At 39.8% G+C, this 16,789-nt stretch overlaps 1 protein-coding gene across 21 annotated transcripts in view; it reads right to left on the bottom strand.

Moving 5' to 3' along the window:
* Window positions 1-16,789, bottom strand: part of Hdac9 (histone deacetylase 9) — a 535,633-nt gene that overhangs the window by 24,331 nt on the left and 494,513 nt on the right. For 14 of the 21 annotated variants that reach the window (XM_035444951.1, XM_035444956.1, XM_035444957.1 and 11 more), the window contains 2 exons: window positions 13,091-13,222; window positions 7,151-7,266 (listed from right to left, as the gene is read on the bottom strand). In XM_035444951.1, coding sequence (XP_035300842.1) covers window positions 7,151-7,266; window positions 13,091-13,222 — 248 coding nt within the window. The remainder of the gene's footprint in view (window positions 1-7,150; window positions 7,267-13,090; window positions 13,223-16,789) is intronic. The other 7 variants (XM_035444966.1, XM_035444962.1, XM_035444964.1 and 4 more) reach the window with 1 other exon arrangement.

Raw genomic sequence — 16,789 nt, 5'->3', positions numbered from 1 at the left:
GAGCATCATGCAGGTCATGGTCACTGCTTGTCCCTCTTGTCTGTAAATAGGGCACTATGCACAGAGTTTAGGGAAGTTGCAGTGTTTCAGATTACACCTCATAGAACCAGACAACTGTTTCCTTCTAATCGTCTTTTTGAGCACAGCTTTCCACAGCCAGGTTTCTCACAGGAACAATCTATCTGTTCTAGGTCAATGTGTCTTAATAAAATTTGGAAGTATATTCTATACTGCTAACTGCAGACAGCTGGTGCAGCGCCATTTACCTAGACAATGAGGGATCCTGACCTGTGCTCTCACAGGCTGGTGTGCTCCTCACCTCAGCACTGACCTGTGGCCTAACAGGCTGGTGTGCCCCCCACCACAGCACTGACCTGTGGCCTCACAGGCTGGTGCGCTCCCCATCACAGCACTGACCTGTGATCACACAGGCTGGTGTGCTCCTCACCTCAGGACTGACCTGTGCTCTCACAGGCTGATGTGCTCCACATATCTGGACTGACCTGTGCTCTCACTGACAGGTATGCCCCTCACCTCACCATGGTGATAAACACACATAGATTCACAGGAAAACATGATACTTTTCTAGAAAATGGTTTTGAAATATCTTGGGCCCATTCTTGTTGTTACATTGCTGAGATGTCAACTTGTCTCAGCTTAGGACATTGGTAAGATGCCTTTAACATAAGATATTCCCACTGCTGGAAATTTAAACTGTAGTCAAATGAACTACAAATATTAAATATGACTTTTGGGAAACCATTGCTGATCAGCTCATGAGTGTTGAGTAATGGTGCTAAGTGTAGGCAGGCAAAGAAGTCCTGCACCTCTCATCCTCACCTGCCAGGCAGTTGCTAAGGGAAAGGAAAACAAGCATCAGTGGCCTGTGAGAATAACTGTTACTACATTAAAGTTAGAACACTTGAATGGCACATTGGACGATGGTAATGTGAACCCAGGCTTTCAGTGGTAACTGGTAATTCACTAGGAACATATCATAGGATGAGCCTGGAGCTGGGAAGAGTATATTCACATTTTAGGAAGATCTTTCTTCAAAACTGTATTTAACTCCCTTTCCCACTATAATGTCAATTGGAAGGTCCTATAGATGGATGAAGTACACATACACTGAGAAATATATGCCCCTCAGAGGAGATTTTATTCAGCCATTGACATTAAGAAACTATTGGTTTAAAGAAATGGAATCAAGTCTCTCCCACAATAGGACTGAGAAAAGTGAGAAAGGTTATTGTTGATGCTCTGGATGGAGGGAAATAACGGGGGTGTAATGGCAGGTACTGTGTCACCCACATTCTCTAAAATTCATGAGACACAAAATATAAAGTACACACTGTAAGAAAATACACAGGAAAAATCACAGACACATCACTGCCCTGGGGGCAAGAAACACAGAAGAAAAAGAAAGGGAGAAGGGAAGCAAAAAATGAATGTCTTTCTTACTGAGACCTCTGACTTGGAAACAAATATGTAATATCTGCTTACTTTTAATAAGCTCATAGAAAAATTGAATATATAGTGCTCAATTTACTGAATATTAAGTGATCTGCAATAGGCCAGAGAATCTGAAAAGAAATACATACCTAAGGTAAGAGATCTGGACTAGTAAAGAACAAGTTTATTGTGAGCATTGCACATCGGAGCTCTGCCATGGGCCAGCTAGGGATGCAGACAGCCACCTGCCTTCCCTAGAAAGCAGGTTCTTCAGCCTGAGACACAGAGGCTCCAACTATCTGGTCAGGTAGCATCCATGTCTATCAGGGTGGCTTAGGAGAAGACACTCTTGTGTCAACTGACTTTTGACTTAAAGTGTTAGACTAAAAACACGACAGCCACATTTAAAAAGAACCCTAATCGCTTAATGTTTGCCGATGGCTTTAACAGTATTTTTCAAGACTGCATTTCTTCTCTATGCATTGTTCAGAAAAATGAGATATTAAGTTCTACATGATTAAAAAAATATTGTCAGAAAGTAAAACTCTCCAGGTTGCAATTTTTCACTTTACATTGAAGATAATATTAACTATAAAGTGCAAGATAAAAATTTGGGGGATAATAATAGTTTTATTAAGTTTTTTTCATACACTCTATTCTCCCCCTTCCCTAACTCCTCCCTGATCCTTCCCATCTCCCAAGCCACCTAAGGTCATATCCCCCACTCCCCACCACATGGTACCAAAAAGTAAAAGCAAAATGAAAATCAAAACAAACAAACAAACCAAAACAAGAAATACCAAACAAAAACCAACAAAGAGCCCACAAAGAAAACATGGAGTCCAACTATTTCTGGGCATGAGGCCTGCTTGCAATGTGGTTGATATATGCAGTGGCAAAAACTGGAAGTTGGAATTTTAATTTTATTTATGACTATGTGTGAGAATATTCACATATCTTCTGAGGAGACCAGAGGAAGGTGTCAGATTTCTCAGAGCTGGGGTTACAAGTGGTTTTATGCGGCTCAACCTGGCTTCTAGAAACTGAACTGGGGTCCATTGGAGAAACATCAAGTGCTGCCTAGCTGCTAAGAGACCAGGGAGTTTGTTTTCTAACTGTGCATTTCTATGTTATTAAAGACCCTGCTGTGTAATGTTGGCCCATGTGACTATTGTGTCATAACAACTGCTTTTCCAAGTGGGGGACAAGTTTTAATGCTGCGGTGCCCACAAATGAAACATCAAAGCAAATGGCATGACAACTATCACAAAACAACAGGCAGATGAGTCATGCGAGCCTGGAACACCACAAAAGTCACTTTGGTGATCTTAGAACATTTAGCCTTATTATTGGAATTATTTTTAAAAAATCATTTGCTTTTGCTGGAAAAATTATTTTAAAAAGTAACAGCAGACACAGCCACTAATGTTAAACTAGAAATAAACCAGCAGCTTGGCTACTGCTAAGATAGCTATCAAATAAATCTCCTGAATATCTAGCGTCATGGTGCTGATACTCCTTGAAGCATATTTGAACCACAGGTCCACAGCATTAACAAGCCCAGTAACTAGATGGCTAAAGACATCTCTGACAGGAGCTGGAAACAGAAACACTTGAGGTTTTAGTTCCCAACCAAGTTTACGGAGAAGTAAAGTGAGTAGCTCCAACAGTCTGCAATCTGGGACTGGGAATATGTAAAAAACTAGAAGAAATGGAACAGAAGCAGTCAAAGCAGATGGAGGTGCATTCTCATAGGAGAGCTGCTGGCCTGAAGACAGACAACTTAATGAGTTTTCCCTACGAAGAGTCCACACTGATGATAACAACAAAAATGAGCTTATTTCAAATTTCACAGTGTACAACCTGTACACTGTGTTGAAAACAGTGACTCCTTTCAACAAAGTGGCAGGAACTGCTATTTTCACCTTTTACTCAATTGGGAATCTGAGTGTAAATGAACTTTGGCACCTGACCAATATTTGGTTTTGTAGCAATGACCAAGCCCAGCCTTCGAACAATACTTAGACATCCATGGTACCCTGGTGTACCCTGAGCTCTAATCATAAGTACATGCTCACTCAACTCCAGCCTCAGCCTCATCTAAATCAGGTAGGACTTGCTGCTTATATGATAGAAAGCAAAAGCAGACTCAAGAACTCTAAGTGTCCCTTTTCCAATTTACTGAGAAGCAAATGCAAACAGAACCCCATCTATGTATATCCATCTATGAGTAGTCTGAAAGAGTTAGGTGGCATTATTTCTACTTACAGGACATAGTACAGAAATCTGTTCTTATCCATGATGTATTGTTTTAAATTGGTGATTGGGGTTGGTCTAGAGCCTTCTACATATTAGGCAAGGGCTATACCACTAAGAGATACACTCAACTGTCTTTTTCTTTTTCACTTTTTCCTACTGAGACAAGTTATCCCAATGTTGCATAGGCTAGCCTCAGCTTACTTTGTACATTGCCCTGGACACCACATGGGGAAGGGCCCAGGCCCAGCCAGGATAATGTGATGGACTTTGTGATGCCCTGGTTGAAGGCCCTACCCTGCCTGGGGAGTGGAGGGTGGATGGGGTGGGGACAGGTTGGGGTGGGGGAAGAGAGATAGGGGTGAGGGGAGGAAGAGGGAGAAGAGATCGACATGTGAATTAAGCTTGTTCCTAATTTGAACAAATAAAAATAATAAAAAAAAATTAAATTAGAAAAAAATCACACAGGGAATTCTAAGTGATAGCACACTTTCCTGTGTCTGGTTTCTCTAGGTGGTAATGTACCACAAGTAGGATGTTAATTTGCTGATAGTCTGCTTAGCTTGTGCTGCCTCCTTACCTATCCAGAATGAATTACACTACAGAGCTCTAAGAATGTAATGCAGCAGAAAACACGTGTTAGCCATCAGGGTTGCATTTTTGTTTCTGGGCCACAGAAAGGCTGCCCATCAGTGCATGAAGGTCTGCCCACCTGGCCTTTTGGAGCATAGTTCAGGCACACAATTAATTCATTATGAGGTAAGTCACTGCTTGCTTTTGAACTATTCTTGCCAGCATTGGAAGTGAATGTCCTGCCACTGACCTGGAGAAATCCCTCTACCCTTTAAACTCCATTAAATCACATTTCCTTCTGTTTTATTTTGTTTTTCTTTTTTGACTGGTGGGGGTGGGAGGAAAGATTGGCAGTGATGGAATATGTTCAGCAGTTAGCTGAAACCTAGGATAGCTGAACAAATTTGTGAGAATAAAAGATTGAAGAATACAAAATGGACTAAAATAAGCAAAATGCCTTAATTTATATTCTCAATTCTCTCAGTATCTGTGAAGGTATATATACAGCTGCACACACATACATGTTTAAAATTAGGGTTAGGGAATCTAGAAAATTTAGTAGGTTCCAAATAGCCAGAAGAGAAAAATCTTCCATTTTTTTCAATTTGTTTTCACTAACATTTCTTCCTGGTTTTTATTCTGCTTTAACAGAGTCGTGAATGGATGTGTTTATAATGAAAAGTTAAGGATGTCTTCTCCAGTAACTCTCAAACCACACTTTTCTTTACCCTCCCTCTGAACTGTGATGAAATTCCACAGCTTGTCCCCACTCATTTCCATCCCTTCATTAAATGTGCTCAGACAAATATCATAACTCTTTCTGCATCTAATAAAATGTGAGCATGCTACTAATGAGCCAGAGCCAAACCATCAACACTGCATCTCTGGGAATTTTCCCTACTGTTGAATGCAGTGCCATGGCCTGTCATTTTCCCAGGGTACAAACAGCCCTAGGAGTGATCAAAACCTAACCCTTATGTGTTTGGAGGTCACTGAGAATAACATTATTAAAATAACAGTGGAACTATAAAACGTATTTACACACTATTTGTGATGAAATTGTTCTTTACTTGGAAATAATTAGAAGGTTATAGAAAAACCACTCAGTATGAGGGTGTAACCTCAACACCTGAAAGTCCTACTTAGATGTGTGATCACAAGTATTCATAGCATATTCTACCTCTGATCATATTTTGGATAGCATGATGAAAAAAAGTAGAGTGTGACAAGATAGTAAGAAACAGGAAGCTGATGGAAGCCTTAGAGATTAATCTATAAAGGTCGGAATGGAGCTTAGTCTTCAAGTAGCTGGGATGCTCACATGTGGGGCCTTTATCTTTTCTTCTCATGCTCTCTGGCAACAGGGTAGAAGTTTTAGAAGAGGGTGTCCTAATCCGAGGAAGATGTACAGCTGCTTTGTCACACCCCTGGGGCTCTGCTCATATGGGCTGCTTTAAGTCAAAGAGTTGTGTGAGGCTGCAATTTCAGCTGTAGTACCACACAGATTCAATCATGGTTACACTTTTCAGGCAGAGAATCTGCTGCTGTCAGGGTAAAGTGAGCTTGGCCAGAAGAACTCTTGGGATCCCAGCATGAAGCTGTGAGGGTTTGTGCTCATTGTGTGTTCCTCACCCAGCACTGGGTCTTCTCTTCTCTCTTGAGCTTTTTGAGTTTAGGAGACACCAAAGGTCAATGTGAAGTCTTTAAAGCCCAAGTCACTCCCTGGGTTTATCAGAGGCAACCTCCATTTCCATATTTGAATTTTCACTGGATTTTATAAAGTCTAATAGTTTATTGTGTGCATATGTGTCCATGCTTGCATGAGAAAGGTATGAAATTAGAGCGGTGCAGCTCTTGACTGGAGGCCGTTTCTGTCATTGCAGGCAACTGTTTAAAATTATTGGAGACAGTACAATGTTCCCCTGTAGGCAGAAGTGTTTTGGTACAGTGTGGATAACTCAATGGCAGGAATACTACAGATACAACCCAATGAATGACAGATTCGATTACTGTATCTTGGTCTCAAAGTACCAACATTCTATAAATCACAAAACAAGAAGCAAGTAACAGCTGCATGTGAGAAGGAATCACAGCAACTCTTACGGCACAGAGGATGCATAGGAAGGGGGTAGCATAAGGCATAGAAGAAAAAATTAGGCCTTCTGTCTATGGTCAGTTTGTTCAAAATAGTTCCAATAACATGGCTATTCAGGCTGCTACACCAGCACAGTCTAATACAGAATGCACATCGGCTCTTGCTGATAGTCACTTTCTTCTCAATATTGTGTCACTGATAATATTTTAAACTAACCTTCCATACTAAGGAAGTTTCAGGAATGGAGTTCCCATTTTTATTCATCTTCATATGCATACCATGTACACAGTAAATATTAAATAAATGTTTGCTTGGTGAGGTTCTCATCCCACCAATCATAATACAGACATCAGTTGTTTTCTATTATACGTCATGTCAAATGATTAAAACCCACCTTGCTAGTAGTTAGTGTGAAAGTCTCAGATGGATTTGCTTTACTTAATTAGGGTGTGCCCAGGCAGGAATACACACCTGTATATCATTGGGCAGTACAGAGTAAGCGCAGCTGAGAAGGTAGCAATGTTGCCTTGCATTTCAGTATTTTTCCTACATGGATGAGCATCAAAACATCTCTAAATGTAATCAAGTTTATTCAAATGCATACATAATAATAATCAATATGAAACAGTAAGAAGACAGCTAATCTTTGTTCATAACAGAAAATATTTGGGCTCTGTTTATAGAACTGCAGTGTCTAAAAGCAAAGAGGCCTGGCCTCAAGTAACTCTCTACATCACAGAACCAGTTTCCAAAAGTGGATGATGAGGGCCTTACCTCAGGATGCGGCGTGGGAGGTAAAACTGGGCCCTCATTTTCGGTGACATTCCCAGTGGGCCCATTGTTTGGTGAACTGGGTCCGGACCCTGGAGAGCTGCTACTGACTGAAGATTCTGAAAAACATGGTGGAATACACAAGCCTTCATGAACAGTACAAAAGATGGTAATTTGTAGTACCAGGTGTAATACGTAGTAGCAGACATGATGGCAAGCCGTACACAAAAGAATGGAGAAAATGTTTGGAATATTTCTAAAGTTTTCTATTTCCTCCTTTCTTTGTTCAACTGTCAAAAGTACCATATTGTAGTCACAGTTACTATTAAAGATAAAGAGCTATTAAAGGTCACAGAAACCATTGATGAAAAAAAGAAGAAAGTCATACTATCATAAAAGTATACAGTGATAGAGATAGTAAATTTGCATATGAGGTAAAAGCGAGCTCTCAACACATCAGAGAAACCCAGGGCAAGTCGTCTTGATGCTGAACTATACACTGATCTTTATTTAACTCACCAAGAGTATGTCTTATTATAGTACATGCCAGTCAAATTGTTTGAAGAAAAATAAATCAAAACTAAAAATCTTCACATTGCATTGATGGACTTGCAAAATGTCAGTTGACTTTAATTTTACCCCAGTGAATTTCTGGAAGATGAACAGTTGACAAATTTAGTAGGATAAATATTTAAATATCAATTAACAAAAAATTTCTTGAGGCAAAATTTGAAAACAATATAGACTATTTGATAATCTTCAGATTAAAATTTATACATACTCAACTTATAAAGAAACTAATGTATTTTAAAAACATCTAATTAAAAACTGAAAATTCTAATTCCTAGAACTATATAACTGCAGAAGTCATTGGTTAGTTACTCATTACCACCCTCTGCAGTCTCTTTGAGTACATTATTTTTTACTAGAAACAAGCTTCTTTTACATGTCAATCTTAGTTCCCTCTCCCTTCCCTCCTCCCTTGACCCCCACCCCCATTCCCAACCCCTTTCTGCCTCCTAGGGAGGGCGACGCCTTCCATGGGGGAATCTTCATAGTCTTTCATATCATTTGGAGCAGGGCCTAGGCCCTGCCCTTTGTGTCTAGGCTGAGAGAGTATCCTTCCATGTGGAGAGGGCTCCCAAAGTCCATTTGTATACTAGAGATAAATACTGATCCACTGCCAGAGGCCCCATAGATTGCCCAGACATCCTCGCACAGGGGGTCTGGAACAGTCCTATGCTGGTTTCCCAGCTATCAGTCAGAGGGTCCAGGAGCAACCCCTTGTTCAGGTCAGCTGTCCCTGTGGGTTTTTCCAATCTGATTCTGACCCCTTTGCTCATCATTCCTCTCTCTCTGCAACTGGATTCCAGAGTTCAGCTCAGGGTTTATCTGTGGGTGTCTGCCTCTGCTTCCATCAGCTACTGGATGAAGGCTCAAGGAATTGGGGAAGGGCATTTAAGGTAGCCTCTCAGCCACTGCTTAGATTGTTAGTTGGTGTCAAACTCGTAGATCTCTGGACATCTCCCTAGTGCCAGATTTCTCCTTAAACCTATAATAGCTCCCTCTATTATGGTATCTCTTTTCTTGCTCTATTCTTCTCCTGACTAAATCTTCCTGCTCTCTCATGTCCTCCTCTCCCCTCCTGTTCTGGCCCTCTCTTTCTTCTAGTTCCCTCTTCCCTTCCCCCATGTTCCCAATTAGCTCAGGAGATCTTGTTCCTTTCCCCTTCTCTGGGGCACCATGCATGTCTTTGTTAGGGTCCTCCTTGTTTCCTAGCTTCTCTGGTGGTATGGATTGTAGGCTGGTAATCCTTTGCTCCATGTCTAAAATCCATATATGAGTGAGTACATGCCATCTACATCGTGTTGGCCCTGCTCTGTTCAATGGCACTGCCTCACACTCCTCAGAGACTGAGGGATGGGACCTCATTCCCACCTACATCTTTTCCTTCTATGCCTTGATTATGCTCCACTGCCTGAATTCTTCTGAAGTTTTTCAAAGCCATGGCATTCCATTCCTCTCTCCTTTCTAGTGACAGCACATTTATTCTTAGCCACAATCTTATCCTATCTTTTTACTGTTTCTAAAAATCCCCACACCCTTCTAGTCTGAGATTGCCCCATTCATCAGATTTGTCTCCCTCATCTAACAGAATGGTAGAAGTCCTTGAGCAGAGCTGTCCTCTCAAGGCCAACTCATTTTCTCCTGCCATGGTTTAACCACTGTCAACTGTAACCTTTCTTTCAAATACCACTAAAGTTTCATAAATGTGGCAAAGCAACCCCCTTCTTCTGTGTTCATTCCTTCATCTCTTTCTCCTGTCAGTCTCTGCATGCCGACATGCACCTACCTCCGTACCTCTATGTTTTTATGTCATATATCATGCTTGGGCACAGTACTTTTATGTACATAGTATTTCTTGTGTAACTCTCAAAACTTTTAGTCTGACTTCCTTTGGACCATTGAATTTTTTAACTTATTTGTGTGTGTGTGTGTGTGTGTGTGAGAGAGAGAGAGAGAGAGAGAGAGAGAGAGAGAGAGAGAGACAGAGACAGAGACAGAGACAGAGACAGAGACAGAGACTGAGAGACAGAGAGAGAGAGTCCTTGGAGAAGCCAGGAAAAAGTGTCAGCTGGTGTTACAGGCAGTTGTGAGCTGCTCCAAATGGGTATTAGAAACCAAACTCAGGTCTTCTAGAAGAGCAGCAAGTCCTCTTAACCCTTAGCCCATCTCTCCAGGCCAGAATACTGGGTATGTTTAATACCCAAATACATGTGTATAAATTACACCATATTATAATATGGAGTGTTTCCTGCTGTGTTTGTATTTTACCCCATCCTTAGAGTCATGCTTACTTTGTCTTTCACCTGAACTACTAGGCCTTTCATTTCCTTCTTCATTGTATCTCATAGATGTCTTACTATTGCCATTCCAGTTTAATTTTTGTTATCTTCTCTTTTTTTTTTTTTTTTGGTTTTTAGAGACAGAGTTTCTCTGTGTAGCTTTGGAGCCTATCCTGGCACTCAATCTGGAGATCAGGCTGGCCTCAAATTCACGGAGATCTGCCTGCCTCTGCCTCCCAAGTGCTGGGATTAAAGGCGTGCGCCACCAACGCCCAGCTTCTCTTAAATTATGGCAGAAACTCTTATTGTTCATAGTCACTCGAGTAATCTTTGAAGATTCTCTTTCAAATTCTTCCCAGAAGAATCCTATAGAATGTTTGTGTGTATTCCTACTCTTGCCCTTTCTGCTCTCAGTAAAGCTACATCACTCTCCATACAAAAGGGTGCCTTCCCACATTGTGCTTTTCACACTCTTTTTCTTTGCTGGCTTCACTGGCTCATTCACTAATCCCTCCTGGAAATTCAGTTATATACCGTCTGTCCCCCCATTGATCAGAAGCCCACAGATTCCAAACAGTATTTTCTTGACCTCCATCAAAATAACTGAACATTCAATTCTGTCCTACACATTTCTTCACTCTGAAGTACAGGGCAATTAGAAGAACGGGGAATTGGTGATTGAATTTTGGTCCTGATTTTGGCTTTTTATGTGAACAAATTATTGTTACTAAAATGCTCTGTCCCTTATGCTCACAGCTTTTCTGTCCATATATTTTGATTAATGTGGTTTTGTCAACATTGCCTTTTGTGGAGTATCTTCTTTCTCTCTCTCTTTTTTTTTTTGTAAGTTTTTACTTTGAAACAGGGCCACACTGTCCACTCCAGGGCTAGCCCAAACTCCTGAATGCCCCTCTCTCTGCTTCCCTAGTACTTGCATGATAGACATTAATTACCACAGCCACACCGATTTTTTAAGTGCTCTTTTTTAAATGCACTTAGAAAATTCCTACTGGCACTTCTTTTCCTGACTTACATTTCCAGGATGGGTGTGCTTTCTCACTAATATTTCATTCTATATTTTTAAAAACACTATATTCTTAAACATTCTTCTGTTTTTATCTTCTTAAAATATCTTATTTATTTTATGTTATATTAAAATGCAAGTGTTTTATATGGAAACCCCTGTGATTGCAGCTTATCAACTACTGTAACAGGACCCTACAAAACAAACTGGTTAAGAACTGAGAGCAAGAAGTGAGTACTTTTGTGGACAAACTGGGAAAACCTAGGAGAAGGAATGACTGAAAGAATACTAAACGTCTGGAGAAACAGGAGTAGTAGAGAAGGCTGAAGGAAGACCGCAGCAGGCACAGTACCAAGTTAACTAATAAAATTTTTAAAGAAGACAACTTTCTGGACAAAGAGATGCAGAAAATACTTGAATTTGAAAAATGTGTGAAATGGCTACTTGCTCTTATACATTAACTATGAAGAGAAGAAAGAGAAAAAAAGACCAGATGCTTCAACCTGAAAAGGGAAAAGAGAGAACAGTAGAGAAGAGAGTAGCAGAAACATCAGTTTAACTTCTATGGCACTGTGGGTGCCTCCATCTGGGCACTAAAAACATTTACTGTCAAGATGCACCCCTTATCCAAATTAGACAGAAGCCATTGAGAAATGGGAAGAGTGTATTGAGGTTCAGATCCTCTCCATACATTTAGACTCAGTGGAAAATACTAGTTTAAACGAAAAAGTAACAAACAAAACAGTTACCCAAGCACCTACCAGTACCTAAGCTCACAGGCTGGAAATAAAAGTATAAAAGTAGCAATCACACAAGGCAGGCACGTTTTACCCTATTTCCTGAGATGAAAAACGGATGAATCTTTATCCCATAAAATGAATGAACAATCATTTATTTTTAGTATCTGTATTTCTCCAAATTTTCTTATACCCCAAGGAAAAAAGTTTTCAAAATATAATCAACAATACTGTTTTTATATAACAACACCAATCTTTTATGAGTAGAGAGGACACTGGGGTGTTCTTCACAAACTGAAATAATCTGTCAAGTTTTCAGCTGCACTGGTGTTTGTACCTAAGTTATTTCTCTTCTTTCAGACTTGTGACTTTCCTCTCTAAACTTGCTCTGGCTAAAAGACAGACAGGAAACCTATTATTTTAGAAACATGTGAAGGGTGCAAGATGCCCTGAGAACACCAGCTCCAGCTGAGTACACTTGCATAGTCACACAGTTCCTTGGGGAAGAGAAAAGAGCATCCTCTTTCCCCTGTGCATGGAGGAAACAGTAGCCTGTCTTATTCTGTGTAGCCTTCAGGTTCCTATACCCTTAGGAAGCATAGCCAGCATTATTGTGGCTAGCCCTTTAGTTTCTTGTATCCTTAGATACTTCTCTAATTTCAAAACAGGTACAAGTGGGACAAGGGGGTTTGTAAGACACCAGGTTGAATTTCCTACGCTGTTCACCCCTCTTCTAACCAGGCAGCTAAAAAAAATATGAACGCTTCCATTTGAGACTAGTGAAAATGACAGTCTTTTCCCCTTCATATAAAAGCAGTATTTCCCCTCCTGCCATGAGTCCCAAGTCACTAGTAAACACATAAAGTCATTTATGAGTTCTGTAAATTTGTTGAAAAGGCAAGGTTTTGGTGTTCCACATAGTTTCATTTTCCCAGATGTATTTCCTACATTCATGTCTGAGTAGGGGGGAGGGGCAAGTCCTTCTTGAACCTCCCTTTTTTCATTTCTGATCAGATTTCATTAAAAGTTACAGCCTACTGCTTGGCACTCACAAATGGACTGCCCCTTTCTAAAAACAATAGGGCAAGTATTGGTGTTGCATAGCTGTGTGTTGATTGACACATGGGTGCCCCGCCCTTTCATTACCTGCAATATGCAGCTGGTGAATACATAGCAAGGGTTAATGAACTATTTTTGAGTTATCAAAGAAATCTGTCTTTCAAGAAATAGTTCTCAAAATCAGTTTCATTAATGAGCAGGCATATTTATTCTAGGTTTAAAATAAAATTGCTATAACCAGCAAGTGTTAGTGTGTGACTACCCAATCCTCAATTACCTGTCACCTCAAACACTCGCTTCTTGAATGAAGTGACAACATTTCCATCCTTCCGCCTGAGTAAGGGGCTGCTTCTCCTCTCTGCCACTTTCTGTTTTAACCTGGACCGCACCTTCAAGTTGGGCTCTGAGGCTGGGAATTGAGACAAAGAAAATAGATAAAAATTAAAAAATAAAGAGCCAATTGCTCCCATGTCTGAACTTGAAAATAAAAAAAATAAATACAAAAGCCTATCTTCTCCTGGTCCGTTCTTCTCAAATTAAAAACCCAACCATGTAAATACGGTGTTGACTCTAAGTTAATCAAACAGACAAATATAGTAATCATTTTATAAAATAAGTTTTTGTGCTTCTCAACATGAATGTGAAATGGAACCAAAAATAACTTTTCTATTTAACTTTTATCTAGCACTACCATATTTTTTAATGGGAGGTTTAATCACTAATTACGGGTAGGTCTGAGTAAGATTTATTATACTTCACTGGCTGGTCTCCTAATTCTCTCAAGACTGAAATTGAATAACCACTAAAACAGAGATTTAATGTGAGGTTGGAGACTCTGACCCGACCCCTGTAATAAGAAGACACCTCCGCAGAGCATAATTTATGTCTAATTCTGACTCTTGAAATATTTCTTTGTCAGTATTTCCTAACCCCAAACTCTGGGTAAACATTCTTAACACAATAACACAACGTGAACTAGTGTCACTGTGAGTAACCATGTCTATGTCCCCAGTTCCCAGTCAGGAAAAAGGAAGTTGACCCACGGTGGCATTGAAAGTTTGGAGTTAGGGCATTTGCTTGAAAACACAAACTCACTCACGTTACCCAAATGTATATTACTGCTTCTAATTTGGCTACATTATTCCAAATAGTGAATCTATATGGTCATTGTTTACTGTATTTTTAGATAATTATGTTAGAAGAATGGAAGCACTGGGTTCTATTTTTGTGTAGTTGAAGGCCATTATCTATAAGGATGGTGGTGGTGGTGTTGTGATCATAAGGCTGTTTCTGATGATAACTAACATTGTTTCTATGTTGCAATAATATCCTGTTTTATCAATACTAATTTGCTCATACATAAAACATGCATGTGCTATATATTTTTTCTATAATATTATAATGTTGATGAGGAAGTTAAACTATAGAGAGTAACTTGTCCAACGTTACAGAGGTAATGGGATGAAGCCAGGACTATGTTTAAGCACCTTGCTCTATCATAACCATGCTAGATACTCCTCTTTTCCTAACAGTAGTATGTTATAAAAATTAGAAGATAGCTTTTGTAAAGTGCCAGTGATCATCCACACTAGGCACAATGTTCCTTAAGTTTCTGATCAATGAAAACCTTTGAAAAATAATAGCAGAAGTATGCAGAGCACCCAGCCCCATAGTAAGACATGAACTGTCCATACTCGGTTTACTTGTTATCTTCCCCACAGTTGTGAACTTGAACCAAAAACTACTTCATTTCTTAGATATAAAAATAAAGCAAGCTCTTTCATTTTGTGTTGTGCATTTGATACTGTGCTTGAAAATGCTGACATTATAGAAGTGAGGGACTTTGAATCCCCAATATTTACTATACTGGCACACTTCCTGTTTTGCCCATGTCCTACTCAGAAAAATACTGAATTGTGTTTTTCAGGCTGAGATCTATTCATAACTTTTGCCTGTCAAGAGGGAACAAAAGCCCTGGGTTTTTACTTCATGCGGCAGTGGCTGCTCAGCAGTGGTCTCTCTCAGCTCTGTACACTCTACCTTCCCTTCCTCCCTGACTCTCTCACTGATCTATGGTTTTAGATCTAGAGGATCAATTGTCCCTTCTCCTTCAGCCCTATGGATGGATTCTTGCTCTTGCTATTTTCTGGATGTCTCCACAACCCTTTAATCTGGATCCCTTCTCTGTAAACAGCATTGTCAAGCAGCAATAGCGCTGATGACAAGGTCCATGAGCCCTTTCTCCCTTTTCTCATTCATCCATCAGCTTCTTGGCATCAGTGGTTCAACTCCAATTAATTGACTTCTTTGTAAGTTGCAGTTAATAGAGAATAAATGGAATAATGTCTCATATAAGAAATTAGTTCTAAACCTGAGAAGATATGCTCCCAAAGACGTGTAGCAATGTTTGAGACATTGTTGGTCTTCAGTATGGGAAGATGATACTAGCATTAGCATGCAGAAGTCATGAATGCATCCATTCTCTCCACAATGCATAGGTCCCTTGATAACCAGAAAACATGTAGGCCCAAATGTGTGAAGTGTAAGGAACCACAAGAGGGACAACCAGTAAGTGGTAGCTGCCAGGAATTGTACTACTATGGGATGAGTGAAGGAGACAGTAAGGACTATGAGAGATGACCAAAGAGGATGTGGGGAAGGTAGGAAAGAAAGGAAAGATGAATAAAGGTTGAGGAGTGCCATAGGAAGGCTTGAAGATTAATTCAACCTTGGAAATCTTCTTAAATGTTTTAGTGTTACCAATATTTCTAAGTTTTCAATTGACAGGTTATAACTATGTGTATTTATAGGGTAGAGTATAATGGTTTTGAACCTTGATATGATGAATATTGATCAATCCAGAAAATTCAGTTATCCCTCATCTCAAGCACCTGGTTTCTTTGGGATGACAACATTCAAAATCCTCTCTGCCAGATATTTTGAATTATGCAACACAACACCAATAATTATAATCACTCTTTATAAAGTTGAAGACCCTATCCCTCCCACCATGCTGTGACTTTGTAGCCATTGTCCTATCCTCTGTCCTCCACAGCCACTGGTAACAAGTATTCCACTGACTGGTCTACTAGGCCAAACACTTCAGATTTCACACAGGAGTAATTGTGTAAATACCACTGATATTTACAAAGAAAGCAAGCCTAGCCAACTGCTTTTGGTTGGGGGATATTTATAGAAGGACATAATTATCAAGTTTCCAAAGGAGATTTGACACCATATATATTTCTAGTTGTAAATCTAAAAAAATACCTGATTTTCAAAAAAAAAAAAAAAAAACCTAGAAATCATGGATACACTAGAAACTGCAACATAAACTTATTTTTGAAAAATCTGTAATATAATCTTCATAAGGAAAGTTCTGTTCAAGGAAAGTTCTGTCAGCTTCTGTCTGGGTTTCAGTAATTTTAAGTCACCAGAGAGAGCATCACAGGGGTGATGGGGATGCAATGGCAGTCAGCTCTCAGGCAAGTTTTTGCAGAACTGTACAAAAGAGTATTAATGACCAGCTACTTTCCCCCAGAGTCACTGTCACTCTCAATGTGCTAAGCTCCCTAAAGCCTGAACATTTCCATGGCACTCACTTGCTAATCTGAAGAGGTCAGGAGATAACTAATTTTGGAGAAGACCTTCTATAAGAATGTACTTCCTGGCTGGATGCACTTAATACCTTTTGACCTTTACTCCATATCTGTCCTCTATATCTCAATGAAAAACCAGAAGAAGATAGCAACACTGAATACTGTAGAGATGCACTTTGCTCAGTAATGCTTGAGTTGTTAGAATATTTGGTTATTCACATGGTTGTTACAGAAAAATTCTTAACTGTAATTGATGGTTGTTGCCATAATAGCATATTGACTGTGTTTCTACCTCTAGTAATGGGCTTTATGTGCCAGATTTTAGTGTCCTTGAGCCTGGCCAAGTCCACAAGTCTTTTTAAAAGTAACATGGTTTA

The sequence above is a fragment of the Cricetulus griseus genome, chromosome 5, assembly GCF_003668045.3.
Source record: "Cricetulus griseus strain 17A/GY chromosome 5, alternate assembly CriGri-PICRH-1.0, whole genome shotgun sequence".
NCBI classification, from domain to species: domain Eukaryota; kingdom Metazoa; phylum Chordata; class Mammalia; order Rodentia; family Cricetidae; genus Cricetulus; species Cricetulus griseus.
This window is presented reverse-complemented; position numbering and strand designations above follow the sequence as displayed.